At 49.2% G+C, this 23,104-nt stretch overlaps 1 protein-coding gene across 1 annotated transcript in view; it reads right to left on the minus strand.

Annotated features, from left to right (window-relative positions):
- The window catches only part of LOC123830767 (myosin VIIA and Rab interacting protein), a 204,103-nt gene that overhangs the window by 63,414 nt on the left and 117,585 nt on the right, over positions 1-23,104 (minus strand). Inside the window, exons 4-5 of the mRNA XM_045857302.1 lie at positions 8,605-8,741; positions 3,037-3,117 (exon numbers count right to left, since the gene is read on the minus strand). Of these exons, the coding sequence (XP_045713258.1) occupies positions 3,037-3,117; positions 8,605-8,741 (218 nt within the window). The remainder of the gene's footprint in view (positions 1-3,036; positions 3,118-8,604; positions 8,742-23,104) is intronic.

Below are 23,104 nucleotides of genomic sequence, written 5' to 3' on the forward strand. Positions count from 1 at the left end.
CACCATGGTACCCTAATGCAGAACACAGTTCCAAACGCACAGACAAAAGGGCTTCATGTAACAGTCCTTCACCTACTTTCTCAGATAAAAGTTATGTGTTATTTTGTGCATATAATGTAGCATTATGATGCCAGGGATGAAAACCAGTAAGTATTCCAAGGGCACTGGGCTGTGCATATGGTTAATGCACATACGAAAGCCATGGAAGAGTGTTTTAGACTCGAGATCAATTCTACCAATGACAGTAACCCTGCTGACCTCATGCTGGGTCCCAGGCTGAGTGTGCCAGGCGTGATGACAGTTAATTCTTACAACGACTCGTTGAGTAGGTACCCCTTTCTGGACTTGAGAACAGAAGCACAGAGAGCTCAGGTAACTTGCCCGGGGCTGCACAGTAAGACAGTAGGAGAGCTGAGTTTCGAACTCAGGACTCTCCAGCTCCAAAGCCCTCAGTTTTAACCACAAGAGCGAGAGAAATACACGCCAACATGATTAAAAATGCTATCCTATTTTTAGTGAATGTATTTTTTTTCCTGCATATGGCAATGAATGGGAGGAAGTGCCGTCTCCAGTTCAAAGGACTTCTGCAGGTGACAAAGTGTTTTTGGAGCTAAGTGCCCGAAAGAGATCCGTGTCCCCCAGACACTTAGATTTCTGCTTCTTACTGAGGGTGAGAATGTCTATCACTCCTCTTATTTCACCCCAGAAACCCAGTGCATGTCAGGTTCAAGCACACACAGCTCTACGAGGGCCGTGTGCCTGTGCCTCCTTCTCCCCCAAGTTCAACCTCCTGCTTTCATTTATAATCTCCAAGTCATGCACCACCAACAAATGCAAATGCCTGAAAGCCGCCTCGAGTTCTTTGTAGAATGAGACAAGGTGTAAATACATCAACTCATTAATTAATCACTCCCTCAATTAATAAACATAACTCAAGCTCGTTAGGCCCCTGAAGACACAAACGGGGACAGGAAATGGCATGCGGCAAACAACATCTCCAAAACCAGCTCAGTTAAGGTCCACGTGATCTAGCTAGCAGATGGGCACATCAGCTCCGTGGCTGACTGGACACAGTTTTCCAGAAGTTTCTACAAGTAGAGCCTAGAACATTTTAAGTTGTCACCACACCAAGTGCTCCATGGAGACAGACGTTGCAGTTCCTTCTCTTTCCCAGATACTCATCGGCGGATTTCTCAGAGAAGAGGTGCCCCACAAACTCTCATGGCGTCCGAGTTCACCGATGACCTCCCGAGAGCCAGGCTCTTTGAGTGAGGGCCCCCGCTGACGCTGCCCCAACGCACAAGCTGAGTCCACACTCTGCGCTCTTTCCCGCTGGGTGGTCGGGTGCGTAAGGAACTGCTAAGAGGTGTGCAGTAGATCCTGGGCTGGGGATGGTTACCAAGGTCCACAGAACCCCGCAAAGTCAGAACCTGGAGCCCTAACCAAAGAGGCTCTGGATGCCATGTTTGTAATGTTTGGATGAGGGGTATGCGGAGCCTGAAGACGTTGTGGCTGAAAGGGAAGTCTCGGGTCGCTGTTTCCAGGAGAAAACTGGTGGGGTGTAAAGGACGGGTAAGGAGGCAGCGTGACCGAAGGTCGGAGCGCCTGGTAGACAGGAGGGTGATTAGTCGTGTGTGCCCACTTGGCTAGGCTACTGTACCCCGTTACTTACTCAGACACTGATCTCAGCGTTGCTCTGGAGGTATTTTTTAGATGTAGTCAACATCTACAGCTGTTGACATTAGTAAAAGAGATGACCCTCGAAGATGTGGGAAGGCCTCATCCAATCAGCTGAAAGGCCATAGGAGCAAAAAACAAGGTTCCCCAGAGAAGAAACTCCTGCCTCAAGAATGAAGCATTCACCCCTGCCCGAGTCGCCAGCCTGCTGACCTGCTCAACAGGTTTCAGGCTGGCCAATCCCCACAACTGCGTGAGCCAAGTCCTTGAAACCAAATACATCTGCACGCACATGGTGTGTGCATTCCCTTGGTGCTGGTTCTCCGGAGGACCCTGTCTGATCCCGATGGTCATTGAAATACTAATGTAGGAAGGCTGTGGGCAGGGAGGCACTAAAGCTATGTGTCTCAGAATAGGAAGGAAAAGATCAAGGTAGAGATGGGGCCGATAGGAACTTGGTGATAGGAACTTGGCAGGGAGGGGGCTGAGAGAGGCGGAACTCTTGCAGGTGGACCTCTGTGGCTAAGGAGCTCGATTAGGACAGGCTGAGGTTCCGGTTCCTAGAGGACCTGCAGGGCCTGCCAGCTAAGCATCAGAAATCACAGTCTGGGACTCTGGGCTGAAATCAGTGCTGGGCATTTCTGGCTCACCAGTGAACAGAGGTGCCCTGAGGTCATATCACAGTGTGGGGCAGCCCCTGGAGAAATTTTGGGCAGAAGGGACGAGAGAGAGAGAGAGAGAGAGAGACAGAGAGAGAAAGAGACAGAGAGGGGGAGAGAGAGAGAGAGAGAGAGAGAGAGAGAGAGGGAGGACGGGATCTTCATGAGAAGGCGCCCAAAGAACAGAACAGAGAGGTCGCAGAGGAGCTGTGGGGGCCGCAGGCGCTGGCCGCCAAGGCCCAGCCAGTACTTTGGAGAAGGAGCTGAAGTGTTAGAGAAGGCTTTATTTGAAACTAGAAAATGGATGTTGTTTTTTCAACCTCTGCTCTAAGGGAACTACTACACTGATATAAAAAAGCAGAAGTTAATCAGTGAGTGACACATTCTTGATGCGAATATTTTCATAGGAATTGAAAGGTGTACTGCCTTTTCTATTCCAGCTCCAGAGCACTCACTAGTTGGTCGTGAAGTAGCTAGGGGCTGGGCAGCGAATGCGCTTCTCCAGGCCACACCTTGGGTTCATTATCTATTCCAATGATGGACTCATACAAATGGCAACAACGGGACAACCCAGGGAGACTCCACATGGCAACGCACAGTCGCATCAAGTGGTTACAATGCAGCTGGGAGCCTGACAGCATCTGAAGGTGTTTCTCTCCCTCCAGCGTCCCATTAGCTGTAGCTTCTTCAGCAACCTTACCTTCTGACTGCCTATAGAACGTTGAATCGCTGCCTGAAACACTGCCTTCATTCTCCAGGTTCGTCTCAAAACAGCTTCCTCCTGTGGGGGGCGGGGGAGAGAACAAGTGCATTTGATCATCGAAAGTCTTCAGCGAACACTGCACTGGCAGACCGCCGTTACCCACCGTAGGGCAGCCCTGCAAACGGGTCAGGGAATCGCTGGGCCACCAAACAATGCCACACTCTTTGACCAGTCACATTGCCCCTCTCACACGGATTCCTGCTGTATGTAGCATTGCTACCACCCCGACTTTCTTCCAGTGCCTTCGTTGGAGGCAACATGGGGTCAAAGACAGAAAAATAGATTGAGCTCAGGGAGATGTGGGGTCAGCCCCTGGAGCTGCAGTTTATTGGTCATGGGACCTTGAGCAAGCTACTTAACCTGCCCGACACTCGGCTTCCTTACTAGAAAGAGAGAATAACGAGAGTGCTCTCCTCGTGATGGGCGATGAGCCCCCGTGTGTCTGGTCGTTAGCTGAGCCGTGGTCCACGGCACGGACCCCTGCAGTTGCCCTTAGCGAAGAGTTTAACCGCCATCATTCTCTCCTGCAGAAGCAAACGCAGACAGAGACGAGGCAAATGATGGCATTTGATCGCGGAAGGCCCACTGCCTCTTCTCTGGTCTTCTTTGAATAGATCTCTGGTCTCAGTCCCAGTCTGGGAAGAGCGGTTGGCCACGCCCTTTTCAAGTTGGGGATTTTTATTACACGTGTTCCCATCCATGAGAACTCTGAAGATGAGGATAGATTTTTTTTTAAATCACTGTATTATATCCCTAGTACCTAAGATAGCACCCATATAGCAGACGGCTCAAAAAAAAATGGTCGAATCGAATGCTTGTGGAAAACACTGTTCGATAGAACCAAAAACATAAACATGGGTCTACATTCCAGCTCAAAAGGGGCAAATGCCATTGGTGCCGAGTCTAAGCAATAGGCCTTCAATACGCATGACGCACCTATGCTTTCTTGATAGGGGATTACCTTGCGGGAACCTGAAGGGTAAGAGGGCCACTTGCAGTGGGTTAGCAGGCTCCCACCTTAATGAAACAGGCCACGAGCGGGCAGCCTGTCCACAGGAACTCAGTCTGAGTACACGGTTCATGGGAACCACATACCATCATGCTCTGTGTTTCTGTTTTTTGACCAGGCTTTCAAAAGTCCCGAAGTCCACTTATTCTAGCTGTGTGACATTGAGAAAGTGACTTTGCCTTCCTGGGCCTCAGTTTCCCCACTTATAAAGTAAGGCTTTAGGGTAAGTCACCTCCTCTTTTCCCAGGCTATACATTTAAGTGCTAGTCTATCACTTTGGCATGGCTACATCCCTCATTCATTCATCCATCCATTCACCCAGCAGATGTTCCGTGAACACCTTCAAGGTGCCTGGCCCTGGGCTGGGTGTTCGGGTGTCAGGATACATTGTGAGCGAAGCCAGAGGTCCTCTGACAAACTGGACAGACCTGATAGTCTAGTGGGGGAGAATGCATTATTAGTCACAGATTTATGTAAATAAACAGAAGCTCGTAGATACGTCCTGTGCTCTGATTGGGTGCTTCACAGTACAGTGCAAATCAGTATTCAACAGGGAAGACTGACCCTCGCAGTGAGTAGCCAGCCAAAAGGGAGAGCGGAGCGCTCGCACGGGGCAGGCAGTGGGGGCGGCAGGCTGCATCGAGGGCCTAAACAAGGGGCGGTGCGGCTGGCCTGCGGGGAGGAGAGACAGCCTGGGGGGATGCCCTGGAGACACAGCGCACACAGGTCATGGTCCTGATCCCAGCAGCCATGTGGAGCCAGTAAAGGCTGCGCAGGGTTGAGCCGGTCAGATTTACGCCTCTAAAGCTGCACTCTGGCTGCTGCGTGGACAGGGAGCGAGTGGGGTAGAGAGAGGACTGGGAGGAAATAGAAGCTGTGTGCATGCAGCCCGCTCTCTGGAGCGTGCCTGGGACAGGAAACAGACCGGCGGGACAGGAAGTGGAGGCAGATGTGCAGCCGGGATGGTTTAGAATGTGGGAGAGACTTGGGCATGTTTACAGATCAATAGGAAGGGACCGGTTAAGGGAGAGGCTGAATAGGCAAGAGGAAGGGACGAGGGACCTGGAGGCCTTCCTGGAAGGGGACAGGGACCCGAGGCAGAGCTGCGCACTGCCTCCCCTGGGAAGGAGGAGGGAGGTCATCTGCTGAGAGAACGGAGAGGGTGGGGAAGGGAGGGGAGTGTGAGGAGACAGGGGAGGCTCTGAAAGCACCTGTGGGAGCCCGAGCTGGCCAGAGCACACGCTCTGGCTCCACACGGCTGTCATCTTCCAGCAACACTCCTCTCCCTGTTTCCTTCAAGTGCCTAGGTGGGAGCTCGAATGTCATCGAGGGGGATGCAATCTCTCCAAGGGCAGAAAGCAAAGGGGCTGCTCTGTAAAGCCCTGACCCAGCAGCCAGACGACACTAGGTCACATCGTTCACGTGTTGGAGGGACCTCTGGTTTCACGCGGCTCAGCGTTTTCGGAAAACCACGTCTGTCCATCAAATCCCAGCTGAAAGGTGTGATGGCCTTTTTCAAGGCTCATGCCAGAAACAGACTTAGAGTGTTAACAAATAAAATCAGGGGTTCTTTTTCCCATTTTATGTATCCAATACTAAATCTAAGCGTATCGATCATTTTTATCCAATCGCCTAGGGATTAAGTATATTACTGACGGCTGTTTTTATCTCTTCACGTCATGCTGCTTTCTGGGATGACTGCTACACATGCCATGCTGAATCCATCAGATAAACCACGGGAATGCTCGTTCCCACTGGACCTTACATTTTTAAATACATTCATTTATTTATTTACCTGACTTCTGCCCTGGAAGGTTGGCTCTGAGATGGCAGGATGCTGCCTGCCTTATCCCCCCATCTTTTAAACCAGGTGGGCACACAGTAGGCATTCAATAATGTTTACTGATGCAATAAGTAAATCTTAGATACATCTGATCAACGTGCTGGGTCTCCGTTTGGGCCTGACCTTGGGAGGCACTGAGGGCCGTACAAGGTGTGCACATGATGAGTGACCCACGAGAGTCTGTGGACAGAGTGGATTTTCAGGGGGCTGTTTGCATGCCAGACTGCCCTGGGCCATGCTGAGGAGGCATTTCCTAGGTTACAGGAGTTCTGCACCGAGAGCTCCGGAGCACAGCCCGGGCCTTGCCCGCTGTCGATGTTGCCTGTTATGTTCTCACCATCAAAATTCTGAAAAGGAGCCCCTTAGATGACATGAAGATACATCATTTGCTCTGAGTTCTCCTGAATAAATGCCAGTGACATTGGCCGTGCATTCCTATAACCCGGAGAACTTTAAACTGTGCCTGTCCTGGGCCCACCTCCGGGCATTTGGAAGCAACTGTCTGGGCATGGAAGACGATCTGGGCCCCGGGACCTTTTCCAAAGCTCCCTCGGTGATTGAAACGTGTGGCCAGGACTGAGGATGGCAGGTGACAACCAGACACAGGTGTTGGGTGGCAGGCAGAAGACAATGGTAATGCCTCCTCATCATCCAACGTAACCACGAGGCCCTGTACGCATGTGCAATGGAACTGAAGTTTTCTAGGTGTCAGGTAGAATAAATCTCATTGTTTTAGGATCGTGGCTTCACAGGCTTGAGAACTATCTCATAAAGTGTCTCCTGTCTGCTTGTCTTCATGCTTTTCAAAGGGAAACCATCATTAAAATGGAGATATCAGTCATATTAAAGCAACGAATCCTAATACTTCTATGAAGTGTCTTGGCACCCACAGAGTGCTTTAAGATTGAACCAGCTAGTGGGACATGGGGAGAACACACCGCACGCATGCCAGGCAGTGAGCCCTGCTTTTGGGAGCTCTGGGTAGAGGAGCTCTTGTCTCCATCCCTCCACTCGCATGAAGCCGTAAAGAATGCCCACAAAGCCCTGGCTGGCATAGCTCAGTGGATTGAGTGTGGGCTGCGAACCAAAGTGTCGCAGGTTCGATTCCCAGTCAGGGTACATGCCCGGGTTGCAGGCCATGGCCCCCAGCACCCACACATTGATGTTTCTCTCTCTCTTTCTCTATCTCCCTCCCTTCCCTCTCTGAAAATAAATAAATAAAATCTTAAAAAAAAAAGAATGCCCACGAGATTTAAACGTGGGCACCTGTGCAAAGGGTCCATAAAGCAGGCTGGAAGATGCATGGGAGAGGAAAGAAAAGATGGGGTGCAAATGAGTGAGTCCTTTCTTGAGAAATATTTTTGGGTTGAAAAAACTGCCGATAATACCACTGCTTTTCATTTTTCTTTTCTGCCTCCATTCCTAGAGAAAAAATTTTAGAACAACCCATAAAGAGAAGATAAAAATAACACGTGGCAACCTTGGGCGCTGCTCCCTTAGCTATAGCCTTCCTGAGCAATTTGAAAGACAGAGATTCTAACAACTACCACAAAAGGCGCTAATGATTCCGTGTTTAAAGCTTCTATCCTATTTTCTCCCTGGACTTCAGTGGCTCGCATATTTTTAGATAAGACACAACTGAAGACTTAATGGAGAATACAAAATACCAGTGGTGAAAAAGCTCCAAATGAGATGCGGGAGATTTTTTTCCTCCTTTTTCTCCGGGATAAAAAAAAAATTTACCAGTGTCAGCAAAGGGATGAAAAAATATGCCTCTGCCTCTAGATGGAAAAAAAAAACAAAACCCAGCCTTTCTTTTTTTTGAAGGACATGCTTTTCATATTCTAACAACAATTTCTTTCTGTTGGCTGGTCTACAACTACAGCATAAATATTTTTTAAATGTTTTTTTAGATTTTATTTATTTATTTAGAGAGAGGAAGGGAGGGAGAAAGAGAGGGAGAGAATCATCCATGTGTGGTTGCCTCCCACATGGCCTGCACTGAGGACCTGGCCTGCAGCCCAGGCATGTGCCCTGACTGGGAATCGAACTGGCGACCCTTTGGTTCACAGTCCGAGCTCAGTCCACTGAGCTACGCCAGCCAGGGCTACAGCATAAAATTTCTCATTCTAATTATGCACCTTGGTTGTTTGGACTATATAAAACAGCATAGGAGGGCACATCTTCCAAGCTGCCTGGAGGAAGTGGACATTCTTCTCACTCTCCTCTCACATCAGATCCGGGCCCGGAATGAAGACAGTTTTGGAGGGGGAAGGCGGGAAGTGGAGGGCGCATCCTCCGCGTGAAGCCCTGGTTTGCATGACCAGCCAGCAATGCCTTCCCGGCGTTTTACTCATTAGGGAAACATGGTCAAGAATCTTTCATTTCCAAGGGACCCAGAATTAAAGCGCCCAAAATCTGCAGAGACACTTTGGTCCTCTCAGGTTCCAACATACCCAGCCTGGGACCGAAAGACTGAAAACTTAACAGAAGCTTTGGTATGTGTCCTATTTCTGCTCTGCCCTAGAGCCGGATATTGAAGGAGCTTTCTCTGTCCAAGGTGAGTGAACCTCAGTGCATGGGGCCCCCAGGCAGGGCCTCCTTCCATCCCCCGGCCCCCCGAGTCTCCCGGAGCAAGAGGCAGCCAGCGTACCTAGGATGTCAAAGCATGCTCCACTCTCCAGCCGGTGTTTCCTGTACAGGTTTTTCAGGACTTTGGCGCTGCCGAAGCGCTTGAAACGGCTCTTCACATTATTGTAGAACCATTCCAGAGACTGGGTTCTCAGAAGCCTGAAGACAACACAGAATTAGAAAAGGGAACATTAGACTTAGGAAATAGGATTACTGGGGGGTGGATTGTGAAGGTTGCCACAACACTTTGCGGCCCCTTCCATCGAGACGTGCCCTCATTTCACTACTCCTTGCATCTGGGCTGGCTGACCTTCTCTGACCTTCAAGAGCGGTAGAAGTGATGGGGTACAAGTCTTGAGCCTTGCAGCTTCCTCCCTTGCTGCTCTGGGCAGCAAGCCCACGCTAGCCTTTGGGATGATGAGAGCCACTCGACCCAGTCTCCCCAAATGCCCCAGCGGGTACGCCGCAGCCAGCCCCCGACAGGTGAGACAGGCCATCCGCTGCCAGTTGACCGGAGATGCATGAGTGACCCTAGGCAAGACCGGCAGAAGGACCACGCTCCTGAGTCCATCTCAAGAGTAAGCTCACACATGCTTGCCACGTGAAGCCACTGGCTGATACATCTGTTTAATGGCAGGCTTTCTGTTTGATACTGTTACTGCATTAGCACCGTCTCTCATTTATCTTGGAGAAATAAAAAGCACAAGTGAGATAAAGGCTTTATGGCAAAATTCCCCAGTCTCTTCTCCGTGCAGCTGGACGCCCTGGGAAGCAGCGTCCTGGTCGGAGCTGGGGCGCTCGGTACAGACCCTGACACAATTCATCTCTCTTCCGGCTGACAAGAGCACACTTCTCGATCCTTCTCACTTGAAGAGCTTTGGTTCTTACTTTTCTTCTTATGAAAGTAATAAGGCACACTCACTTTAGAAGGTTCAGAAAAGCAGAACGAATGTGAATGCTGCTAATCCAATAGAAAAGGAGCACATGGGGCTGACCGACCTCCCCAGATGCCAGGGGTTATGGGAGAACATGCCCCGTGGGAAAGGAATCTGTAAAAAGGAGGAGGACGAAAACAGGATCAGAGATTCGGACAGATTTCTGGGAAACGGGAAGTGACAGAGAGAATGTCGTTCTGTGGATCAGAGTGAGGAGCTGGGACTCATGGCCTGGGAGGCCCGGTGTGGAGCTGGCGGGCGCAGAGAGCAGGCCTGGGTGAGGAGACAGTATTCAGAAAGCCGACTGGATGGTTACATAGGCAACAGTGAGGCCTCTTGGCCCCAGCCACACACAACTGGACCACTGCTCCAAGGATGCTTTGTCCTGGGTCAAACGTGGAGAGCAGTTTTCTAAAAACACTGCAAAATCTACTTGGGGAAGACTAGGACTTCAGTACGGGGGTTACCATCTTACGGTGAATCCTTCCCTTTCTGGCTCTGGGGGCGCCCCCACGTGCCTGCTTACCAGATCCTGTCCGCCTACCCCAAAGCCAAGCCTGCCAGTTGCCTGCCTGGCCTACAGACAGACTTGAGCTCCTCACACAAACGTCAGCCCCTCTGGGAGGCCTCCTGGGGCCACCCTAAATACCACCACCACCGTGCCGACACAGCCCCTCTCCTCGTACCCTCATCTCTCTCTCCGTATTTTTATAAGTGCATCTCTGTACCTCATATTCTGTTATACATATTCATTATTCATATAATGTATTTATGTGTTAATTAACAGTTACTTGTTAAATTGCTTATTATCTATTTCCTCTTTCCAGTAGAACACATACATAGTATATGTGTTTATGTACATAGAGACCACCAGTATCTGAATACGATAAACACAGTTCTCTGAGTGCTTGCTCCATCTGAGGCGCTGTGCCACAAGCATTCCTTGAAGCATGATTTAACTCTCACAATTATATAGCAAGGAGAGAGCACACGGGGGCAGGCTGGGACTGGCCCAGGCCCTGGCATTTGCTACCTGTGTGATCTTGAACAAATTAATTATTCCCTCTAGGGCTTATCTTCCTCATCTATAAAAGGGGGAGGATGACAGTGACCACCTTATAAAGATGTTTGAGAATGAAATGATATAACAGAAGCAATAAGGTATCTGGCTACTTCTTAGAAGAAATCTGTCTATTTCTTACAAGGGCTCTATAAGGATGAGTCCCATTTTTACAGATGATAAATAGAAACGTAGTGAGGTCAAGGGCCTTTTGCCCACAGGAGCAAGTGACTGAGGGGGGTCACACACGGGAGCTCGACCAGCGCATGTGAAGGGCAGCTGGCTCTCTTCCGTATATTTTCCCATAGCATTTTATCACAATAAGCATCTGTCATTAAAAAGAAAAAAACACACGAGAAAGCTTTTTTCGGAATTTAGAATAATACAACAGAAAAGAAAAAAAAATACAGAAGACTTTGTCCTTGGCAACCATAACCCCAAAGCTTATGATTTACGTCATCGCTTTAAGAGCACAAAAGAAATGAAGTTCTAGAAGAGAGATGTTCTCTGGGCCACCTCTCCTGCACGTCCATGCCACCCTGCTCTGAGAGCCACTGTCCTGCTCTGAGAGCCACTGACCTCTCAGAAGGACCAGCTGGGGGCTCAGCCCTGCAGCCGAGAGGGTCCGAATGGGACTGGTGGGGATGGTTGTTACTGTCCCCCTCGTTCTTTTGACAGAAGGATAATATTTTTTTTTTCCTTTTGGGACATTGTCTCCTCCTCCCCAACTTAGTCTACTTTGTTCTGGAAAGGCTAGCCCCACCCCTGACAGCCAAGGGCAGCTGGTCACATGACACTGCCCTGCCAATCAGGGTCCTGGTGTGGGCTTTCCCTGTTGCTGTTGGGAAGAGGCGCTCCCTCTCTGCTGGGCTGGCTCCATGGCAGAATGAAGGGCTGGAGCTTCCAGGGCCATCTTTGCCATCACTTGGGGGATGTATGTGGTTTTCTGAACAAAAGCACGTTGGATGGTGGGAAGGGACAGAATCCTATTGCTAGACTTTGAACACCTAGATCTACTCAAGTTCAAAGTCAACCCTTGGACTTTTTCATGACATGGGCCAATAAATTCCCTCTTTTGCTTAGACCTTTTGGAGTTGGGTTTCTACCACGATATTTGCAATCAAGTCCAATAGTTCAAGTTCATCATAGGATGAGCCCTCTGTTCCGTGGTTAGACCAAAACTTTCTGGCATTCAGAAGCACTTCGGTATCCCCTAAAGTAGAACGCCTCAGCTTGCACAAGTCTCGGAGTGGAACTGAGGCCCCACGCTGAGGCTGCTGGGAGCAGGGAGGAAGGCGCTGAGTCCTTGGAGAATGACCAGCAAACACATAGCCCATTTTGGAGAGCAGAAAGCTTGTCCTAGGAAGTGATGTGCTTTGGATTATGTTTTGACTTAAAGTTAATGGGGAGAGCTTTTCTGGCAGCCCCAGGGAGGGCTCCGTCATGATTGCCCTCATTCAGTATTACCACTTTTATTTCATGTATTTTAACATTCACGGCTCAGAGGACACTTGGAGGATGCCGGTGGTTCATGGGGCAGAGGTGTGGGGAAAGGGCTGTGAGGACACCAGCAGCAGGGGTGTGGACTGGCTAAGTGTGCTGCAGAGCTGCCCAGCCCGCAGCACTGACCGCCACCCAGCCCCCTGCCACCCTCACATGCTGGTCTCAGCTTCCACTGACAGACAGGCAAGTGGAGAGAAGAAGGACAGAGCCTGTGTCAGCGGCCTGCTGGAATGCACATCTGCATCTGTTCACGGACTCCCTCATTGGTTCACTCATTCATTCTTTCATTCCTTAGACTCCCTCATTGGCTCACTCATTCATTCTTTCATTCCTTGGACTCCCTCATTGCCTCACTCATTCATTCTTTCATTCTTTCATTTCTTGGAGTCCTGCATTGGTTCACTCATTCATTCTTTAGTTCCATGGACTCTTGCATTGGTTCACTCATTCATTCTTTCATTCCTTCACTCTTCACTGAATGCACTATGTGGCAGGCACCGTGCTAGGGCCGTAGTGGGTGAAAAACAGATGAGGCCCCTACCCAATAGCACTGCCGGACTAATCTCTTCAAAGAGCGACCACACTCCGTTCCAGGAGTTACTGGGCGTGGAGAAGGGCTGGGAAAAGCAGCCTCAGTCAAAGCAGACTGTGTCTCGGGACACATCTGCAAGGGCTAATCTGCTCAGTTCACAAAGTGGGGCAGGAAAAATACATTTATTTGGGAACTCTTAGGATGGCATCCGGGGGCACACTTTGGGGTCAAGTTCTCTCTGGTAGATTAACTGCAACCCAAACAAAAGGTCAAGCCCCTTTTTGACAGCCACAGAGCATCAACAGCGTGTTTTTATTCCCCTTGCTCTCGGCTTCATCTCATTACCTGGTGTCACGATGCCTTCACTAACTCTCAGCTCTGGGCAGGCTTCGGGAGAAACTCTCTAATCACTGTGTTGCTTCCCTAAACATCCTACTTATCACATCATGAATACTAATCACTTCGAGGCACTTGTGTAAGCAGTTTTCTCATCTTTTTCTGAGACAAGAATACATCTGTAAACACGATGCATTCTCATTCGAAGGCAGACTGGAATCGCGTACCTCAACACAAGAGCAGCACTAAAATTACAAGCACACAAAAGCTTCACCTAGGAATGCCAGACTGGTTGTGGTTCACTGGATGGAAATAATACTGGTCGTGAGGAGGAAGGAGCTGCCGACCTAACCAGTGCTCAGGTCTTGGCTGCTAGTGACGAAGTCAGGCTACCCAAGGCCACCAGCCCAGCATGGTAGGGCTCTGCGTACACTGAGTTCCCTACGGGTGGGTCCCTGGAGATTCGGGAGATCTCGCTATTGCTACTAGGGTCCTCAGACCAGCAGTGTGGGCACCGTCTGGAAGCTCGAAGGACATGCACACTCCCTGCTTCCACCCTCCCCTTGATCAAGACCTGCCAGTGCCCAAGTGGTAACAATTTTCATCAAAGCTTGGTAAGTGCTGGCCTAGTGAAATTAGCTAGGTGTTTTCTGAGTTCTCAGGAGTTTTTTTCTTTTAAATTTTGACCCTAATCTGTGTAGGTAGAACGAGATAGACTAGCTTCCTTTCCAAGAAAAAAAGAAGTGGGCTAAGTGAGAAAAAGCTTTGAAGAGGCCCTCGCTGGGCAGTTAGCTGGTTGGAGTGTTGTCTCGTACACCAAAAGGTTGTGGGTTCGATCCCCGGTCGGGGTGAATATGGGAAGCAACCCACTGATGTTTCTTTCTCATATCCTTGGGTGAGGATTACAAAAAAAAAAGCTTTGAAAAGGAACAGGATCATTCAAATGCTTCTCAAAAATCCAGGTGCATTAGTTACAAAAAAAAAAAAACCCCAAAATGTCAAAAATACTGTTGCTACAAACTCAAATCATTCTACACAGCAAGGTTCCCCGAACAATCTATAAGAAAGGGCTGCTGGTCCGAGGACAACCCCCTGAGAACCACTGAGTTCAAGGACAGAGTTGGCATGTCCCAGGGCACAGCACACATCAGAGCTGTGGGGGACACAGGAGAGTGACAGTCAGGTGGTGGGAGAACAAGACTCCATCAGTCCTGACAGCGTGAAGGCCCTTGAGCGCCGCGCCAGAGCAATCAGTTTTGAAACGTCAGGAGCGGCTGAATGAAAGAGAACAGCCCTCACGCTGGGACCCCTGAGCGTGTCGCTGGGAATGTGCAGACAGACATGGCCAGGAGGCTGAAAGTGTCCTGCTCAGTTGATTCGTGACAAATGCCATTAATAGGAAGCGCCATGTGAAGGGTGAGAAGCTGGCATTGGTAAATAGCAAGAAGGGAGAGAAGCCTGGGAGAGAAGAGAGAAGGTGCCAGTGGGACAGACCCGTAGCTGCCCCTGGGCCCTCTGGGCACATGTTCTGTAATCTGCGGGGCAACCAGAGGAAGGCGGATGAGGACACCGAGGCTCAGAGAGGTTGGGGAAGCCCACGGTCACACAGCCAGTAAGATGCAGGACTGAGATTTGAAGGCAGCTCCATTTGGCTGCCAAGCCCCTGTGTCTTGCCTAGACCACGTGGACCGTAGATATCACGTGGAAAGTCTCACCCTGTACTTCCCACAGTGCCAGGGAATCTTCAATGTCCTTTATACAACGGCCTCTTTACTCCTCACAACCATCTGAGGGGGCAGGTACGCTTACAAGTCCCATTTCCCAGAGGAGGACCTGGGGGCTGTGGAGCCCGTCTGAGGACAGAGGCAGTAAGTGGCAGATCCAGGATTTGTGCCTGTGCCCAGCGCCAGTGCACTGTGCTGGCTGCGCCCCGGAAGGAAGGGGACTCCAAGGAGAAAGGTAATGGGCCAGGCAGGTGTGCAGCTCAACTGACGTTCTAGGGGAGATGAGGAAGCAGCTGCTAAAGAATTCAGGGCAGCAGGCCTGTGTCTGTGGATGGACCCTGGCTGCCCTTTCCTCCAGCTGCATGTCACTGATCTAACTGGATTCACCTTTTCTGGATACAATCAAATCCTTTCCTTACCCACCACTCCCCAGAACATCCCTGCCAGCCCTGTGCCAATTTCCAAACACCCCCGGGCCAGCCTTTCTCTCCAGGATTGAACCTCCCTGCAATGCCCCTAATAGGGACGAGAGTGTGTACAGGGGGGAGTGAGTGGGCTGACCTGGCTGTCCCCTGCCTCTGTCACCTCCAGCACCAGCCTTGGCCATGGCCATGGCCAGTCCTGCTCTGTCTTCCAGTGAACTGACTAAGCATGAGACCTCCTTCTTCCTGAGACAGAGCCATTCGCAGCTGCATAACTCAAAACATGCGAAAGCCACAGACAGCAACTGAGCAAGGCCCCCAAGTGCAGTGGAGGAGGAGCCCAGCCCGAGGGAGTCTGATTTGGTTGAGTCCACAGCTGGGACTCAGACCTCGAAGTTTCTGGATGCCTCAGAGTCGGGCTCTGAAGCACAAGTCTTTCCATTGGGATGGGCGAGGTTAGAGATGGCCACAAACTCTTTGCTATTTTTGTCTTTGAAAGGTAGAGTATACATTCCCCTCCTCCCTGAATCTGTGCTGGCCTCGGTGACACGCTCACCCCTTAAGAGCGGCAGCAGTGCCATTCTGGAATTCCTGAGACGAAGTTCCAAGTCCTGCACCTGCATTCCAGGTTGCTCGGGGCACTCTGCCCGGGTGCCCCGGGCTGCGGCGTAGGAGACCAAGCTACTCAGAGACTTACACCAGAAGCCCAGAGGGCACAGAGGAGGGAAGGTGGCAGGCTGGCTCTGGTCACAGTCGTTGTGTCTCTCCAGCTGAAGCCCCATGTTCCATGAAGAGAAGTGCCCACGTTTGGCAATGATGTCTCTTGACAAAAAGACAGTCTTAACTAGTTCTGAATGATGCTCAACTTACTAAAACTTCTCTCACAGAACACCAGGGTGGCTGGGATTGTTAAAAAAAATCCCAAAAGTTCAAATCTGTATAAGACTGTACTAAGTGCAATTTATGAATCAGCCTCAAAAGAGCCAAATATGATGGTGATTTTTATTACAAATTACTGCTATTGCATGCTGCTTAAAACCAGGTTGGAGGAAACATCTATAGGGTTTGAATCATCAGACTAAGAGTCCAATCACTAGTTGTTTCTTGTAAATAAGATATATTCATAGAAAGCAACTTTCCTCAAGTGAAAAATTCAAAAGCTGAAGGCCTTTGTTTAATTTTCATATCTCCATTTCAATGTGAAATTAGACCATTTATCATCTTCTTAATTTCTACTTGATACTCACTTTCCCCACAATAATTGATACTCCCATACAGTAATTCATACATTTCCATTTTCTTTCTCATTTATTTTCCAGTTGGGGAGGTTTATTCATTTCTCTGGTGAATGTTTCACATTCATCAAACAGACTTCAAAGCACTTTCTCTCGACCCTCAATTAAAACTGAGAGAACAAAGCAGATTTTGAAAATACTGATGAGTGTGCCTCCACCAAGGCCAGGAAAATACCATGATAAGTTATAGCTTTGATTTAAATAAAATATTGGAAGGGACGTTTTAGGTTTAATGTACCTACTTTTCAATTTTTCAATATTTTTCAGGTATTTTACTATTCTAGAAGAATGAGTCATTAAAAATACATAAAAACGTTATATAGGGGGACATAGTTCATTTTGACTCACTCTCCAATAGACTTTTACCTTATCCTATCTTTAGTTAAAATTACTATATTTTGTTCTTTATAAGTTTTCTGTACTATTTTTTTATTTTAAAACATACTGTATGTTATTTATCCTGATTATGAGGTTTTTTGCAGCTCGAGGCGAGTGCCCCGCTAGCCCTGACCTGGGCCCGGACGGGCAGTGCCGTGTGGGCACTTCCGACTCGAGTTTCCCACGGCGGCAGGAAAGGGCCCGGTGGGAGACGGCTGTGCCCGTGGAAAGGGAAACCGTGACTTGTGAAGCTCATGGTTCCCGGAGGAGAAGGGGGTGCCCAGGGGAGGAGGCACCCCTGGGACATGCCTAGGGGTGTGTGGTAGGGGATGGAGGTGGTCGTGTCCAGGACATTCTAGGGATGGGAACAGCAGAAAACAGCTGGGGGGAAAAAAAACCCCATGGAGTCTATATATTAGTTGTTGGGATTTTTGTCCTAGAGACTCCAGGGGGGTGGGACTGGGGAGGAGAAGAGCTTTGAAGGAGGGGGTCCTGCATCAGCAGTGAGGGACAGAAACCAGTGAAACGCCATCACCCAAGAAAGGCCTATATAAGAACACCTTTCTGAAACGACGTGGTGGTGGGTGTGTCAGGGTACCCCGTTCCTTCTAGGACCTTCCCAGGTGCCCTTCATAGGTTCTGGGGACAGCAGCATCTCTGCTTTGCAGCCACTCTGGCCTCGGTGGGGCCCGCCCAGCTGTCCCTACCTGGCCCTCCAGGGGCCCTCTCCAGACTCGGGGCCCTTGGCACTGAGCTGTCCCGGACCTTCCCATCTCTCAGGCGGCCTCCGAGGCCCTGGGCTCCACCCTCACGCCTGATTCGTTCCTCACGACGTGGTTCCGTGGGTGTGACTCATGCTCCGCCAGGCAGTCGTCAAGTCCGGGGGCCTGCGGGACGCGATGGTTTCTTTGAGCCTCAGCTATTTGGGGGCAGGAATGACTACCATTTAAATTCGGCTTTTTTTCTTTTTTTTTCTTTTGCCCGCTTATTTATAAAGCTGATCGGGACTTCCTTCTTTTATTTGTCAGCACCAACTTGGAGTGAGTAGGAGAATGTAACTGAGTTTCCTTGAAGAGCTGCTGTTGCTGCTCCAGCTGCAGAAATGCTCTCTCCAAGCGACACTGGCCCAGAAGCGAAATCCTGCATCCCGTCTGCTGCGCCGATCGGGAGGATCTGGTGACCGAGACAGCAAAGCAAGGTCCGCACGTACGGATTCCTTCCCAGCCTCACCACTCAGTATGAGGCCTTGAAGACGCCAGTTCAACTCTCGGCGGCGGTGTCTCAGCTCCCTCGTCCTGAGAACACCAATGATCACAACCTCCTGCCACCGAATTTCCAGGGCCACGCAGTTGCATCCCATCTCGCCTCGCCCCTCACATCCTGACAAACCGACATGTGCCGGTTCTGCTCTGATAACATCTTCATACTCGTGTTAACGAATGTGCCCAGTCCCCACACTTCCAGTTTACTCATCTGTTTTGTTAATGGTAACATCACACTCAGTGGTGGTGCTTTCCCTTTATTAAGGCCCAAGCTGGCCGCTGGAACCAGATGATTGGATTGCTGATAGTGTTAACTCATTCTGGGCTACAGCTATTATAGGCACATGATATATTGCTTTGAAAATTAAAAGGCAAGGACTTTGCTATACGCTAAAATATTGTAAAAAAAAAAGTCACTGTTTTCTTCACATTAAAATACTTTGATCGGTGCCCTGACTGGTGTGGCTTAGCGGGTGGGCATCATCCCACAAACCGAAAGGTCACTGGTTCGATTCCCAGTCAGGGCACATGCCGGGGTTGTGGGCCAGGTCCCTGGTTGGGGGCGTGTGCTAGAGGCAACCGATCGATGCAATGTTTTTTTCTCTCTCTCTCTCCCTCCCATTCCCTCTCTCTAAAAATAAATAAATAAATAAATAGCATCTTTAAAAAAAGACTTTGACTGGAGTTGTTGGGGCTGCTGTGTAATAACGACAGCTGCCACCTACTGAACGCCATCGAGCTCGGCCCTCTCGGTCCTGAAAACAAAGCTCCGGGACGGGCGCTCTCTCGTGAAAACAGAGGCTGCACAGCCCCCCCATGCTCTCGCAGTCCCCTGCGCTGGTTCCGTCAGGGCACGTATTACGCCATATTGAAACTCCCTATTTTCTGTCTCTCACACGGCTTTATGTTCTCACAGGCAGGACCAGCCGTGTCATCCATCTGTGGGGCTCAGTGCCGAAGTAAAACACATCCTCTTGTGAAACAACTGTTGGAATTTCAAGGCGACGGGAACAGAGGGTTAAACCAAGCCGGGGGCCCTTGAAGTGACTGGACATCTACGGAGGTGGCCCTGCTTGTGGGGCAGGGAGAGTGACTTACTCTCCGTTGGATCTCCAGACACAGCAGCCTGCTCTGGCACCTGGCACCTGGCACCCAGCAGACATTAAGTCGCTATTTGAAAAATGTATGAATTGGAAGATATGTAAATATCACCACTCATTGCTACCACGCCATCACCGTCCAACTAAAAAAAGACTGAGATTGTGGGCTGCAATAGTAGTTATCATACCTTGACAAAGCATGTGAAAGGTGATGAACATATTAGTTATCACGATACAGGTCAAGAGGGTTAGCCTGTATTTAACAGACAGATGCTTGGAAAAATAAATAATCAAAACCCAATTACATATGGTTGATAAGGGACATGACCAAAAAATCATAGAGAAGATTAAAAATGAAGGAAAAGGCCAGAGAGCAGCAGGTAAACACAGAGAAACAAGAAGGAGAGCAGATCAGACTAAATAAAATCAAGGAAAACCTATTAAATAAGACGCATGATTATTTTCCCATTGATAGACGGTATAACCAATAATGGAGGCATAATAGGCCAAATAATAGAACTGACATACAGAAAAACAAAGGGAAGTTTTTAAAAATCACAGTGGGGGACTGGAAAAGCTCTATCATTCTTTGACAAATCAAACAAGAACAGAGAGGAAGTGAATTATTAGCAGCTTGGTTGGAGATATAGACAAAAATATACATAAAATGCAGTATCTTTGACATAAGGAAGTCTTGTTTCCCTTCCCCAAATATGCAAGGAAGATTCATGAAACTGAATTACATTCCAGACATAAAGAAAGCCTCAGTGGATCCTGCAGAGCAGATAACCCGTTCAGACAAAACCCACTGACCTGACAAAGGCAGGCATTCACAACAAACACGAAATCATGAAACCGCAAACCCCTTGCAACTTAGATCCCTCCCACCCTCCCTCCACCACCACGCTTCCCCTTAGGTAACTCTTGTGTCAAACAAACAAACAACAAACAAAATAACGAAAACCTCTAATTGTGTGGTGGAGGTTCCCGCCGTGTTGTATTCTTCTCACACGTAGGTGAGACGGGCTCGGAGAACCTGCTGGTCCGCACGGCTTACTGAAGCACGGCGCAGGCAGGCAGACTGTCTCGCATCCAGTGCGGTGATGGGCAATGCCCGTGTGCTCCTTGACCCCTGAGTGTGCACGGCCTTGACCCTGTCATTCTTTTAACCTGTCAGGGAGTGCGGTCCAGGGATGTCTATGGATGTGGTAAAACCGTGAAAAAAAGGGAGATTAAACACAGAAGTTTAGAAGGAAGGTCTCTGGGCAGAGAAGGGGTGTGGCCATGGTAACGCTGTTTCCCTGAACCTACAGTCACTGTATTACTCTTCTTTCAACTGTGCACATCCATGATGTGTAGTCTTTGGAGTGTAGGACGTGTTTCACAATTTTTTAAAAATTAAAGAAAGAGCAGAGAAATACTACAGTTTAGTGCATGGTTCAGCAGGGAATAGCATTTATGGAGACAGTAATAAAGCCCTGATTTACAGTTAGTTACTGAAAGGCAAGGGATGGGAAGGCAGGGAGTGTGGGGTGGAAGAGGCTGAATCCCCTCGTTCCACGGTGGGAAGTAACAACAGATACTGCTGAGAACTGAACAGTTAACAAGGACCAGTGTGGGCCTGCTCTGCAGAGACATGGAGGACAACTTTATCAAGAACCGTAAGTCAAAGTGGGGCGGGTGGGGGAGGGCGGTGATGAAGAATAGTTGAAAGGCTGTGTTTTTCATAAACGACTTCGACTCTTCAAACTCTGTGCATATACATCTTTAGTGAACGTAAACAGCTTATAAAATAAAGCATGAACTAGGTCCTGGTGAAGACCGACAACAGACACTTTCAGGATAGGGTTAAAAGCTCCTATTGTGAGACCACGTCTTCGTGGCTCGAGTGAAAAGTGCCGGTGGCAGAGCTTGAGGCTGATTCTAAATAACTCCGCCGGGCGTGCAGCTGCCGGGCTGGGGGGAGCCACGGGACCTGCCCCCGCGTGGTTCTGCTGGGGAGAGAGCGGATGTCAGCCAAGGGCTCAGGAGAGCTGGCTCATGGGTAAGAGACGATAAAGGCAGCAGCTCCCAACTGATACGTGATTCTACACAAGGAGTGGTCGCGAAGGTGCACGTCGCTGTATTAATACATTCACCTGCAAGTAGATATTTGATGGCTACATCTACACCTCAGAAAGTTTATGTATCCATGATGGGCAGAAGAATTCCACTTTTCTCCATCTTCTCATGGGGGAAAGTTGGGAATAAATAGCATTTTATTGGGGACAGGTACCTTTACATTCCAGCAAAAGAAGTTTGGGGTTTCTGGAAATCCTTTCTGAGCATGGCACTACAGGTGGGAACCATAAAGGAAATGACGAGTACACATTACCTCCCTAAAACTTAACATTCCCACGGAAGTTAAAAAGATGATGATACTGCCCGGAAGAACCAGCATGTGGCCCGACGGGCCCTCCCGCTGCACACGGGCGTTGAGCTGGTTTTGCCCTTTCTGGGCACAGACTGGGCAGTGTGCGCCTAGAGCCCAGTCAGAGTATTACTAGTATTAGTATTAGTCTTACTAGTATTTAGACTTATGTGCAAAGATATGCTCAAGGCAGGTCTTCACAGCTAAAAAGGTAGTAATTAAATATGAAATAGTAGAGCGTTGCTTAATAAATGATCTTTGCTGTAGCATGCTATAGTGATACAAGTGTTATTATACCCTCGGAGCATATCCTTCCGTGTAAACGTATTTCCAACCCTGATGGCCAGGTAGAAAAGGTCACTAGGTAATTCTGACACCGATGACCCAAATACCCTTTGGCAGTGGGAGTGCAGGTGGATGAAGCCGTTGGGCCCCCAGGTTCCCTTTTCACTCCATTCGGCCAACTGCCCTCCTCAGCAGCAGACGCAAGGTTCACACCCTAGAAGGGCCGATACGGGTATCTGGGACCAGCCTCCAGGCGTGTCAAGGGCAGGGGCACCCATGGAAACCAGATGGGTGGACTGAAAGCCCCCGTGCTGAAAGCTGGGGCTGGTCTTGGCCTTCCTGTGCCACTGGGCTCCCCTAGACTGACTCGCAGATTTGCATCCCCGTAGGAGACAGGCACACTCCTCTGGGGGAACGGACCAAACTCCAGGGAAAAGACCCACTGACGATCCCCCAATAAAACAGTCCAGCCAGAGCATTCTAGACCAAAGCCTACCAGTCACCAAGTCCCGCTGGTCTTCTAAGGAGCTTTTAGTGCATCATTCTTAGGAATAAACCGACAGTCCTGGGCCATCAAATACTGGAGCAAAGTGTCTGTTATGAAAGATCGACACCAAAACAAACAGAATAAAGGAACTCACAGGACAAGCCAACTTCAAAAAATACTAATAAGGGAGCATATTGCTGCTATGAAGCAACAACGTTCCACTCTAAAAGGAACAGAGAAACAAAAAATAACTCGGAAATTTAAAAAAATTGTTGTGAAAATTTAAAACTTAGTAGATAAAATGGAAGATAGAGTTGAGGGTATCTTCCAGAACATAGAGTTAAAGGACCAAAAAAGAGAATTCAGGAGAAAAGTAAAACCACAGAATTAATCTGTGAGGTCCAATATCTGTGCTCCAGAGGGAATAAAGAAAATGGAAGAGATAAAGTAATCAAAGAAATAATTCGAGAACATCTCCCAAGCCCGAAAGAGCTGCATTTCCACAGTGAAGTGGTTCTCTCAGAGCCCAGGACAAGGGGAGGGAAAAGAGGCCAATGAAAGTCCGTCACTGTGAAGTTTTATTACACGGGACCAAAGCGGAGACCCTCCAGACTTTGGGAGGGGGGACAGCCACGCACAAAGCATCAAATATCACAGGGCCTTCGGACCAGTCGATGGCAAGGCCAGGAAGCTGGCATATATAGTCACAGTGATGAAATACTGAGAACTGATCTAACCGAGGTTATGTTCTAAATAGACTGGGAGAACGGTGGGAAGGGAGGTGTATGTGTTG

This window comes from Phyllostomus hastatus, unplaced genomic scaffold, assembly GCF_019186645.2.
Source record: "Phyllostomus hastatus isolate PE091 unplaced genomic scaffold, TTU_PhHast_1.1 phas_scaffold_129, whole genome shotgun sequence".
Taxonomy (NCBI): Eukaryota; Metazoa; Chordata; class Mammalia; order Chiroptera; family Phyllostomidae; genus Phyllostomus; species Phyllostomus hastatus.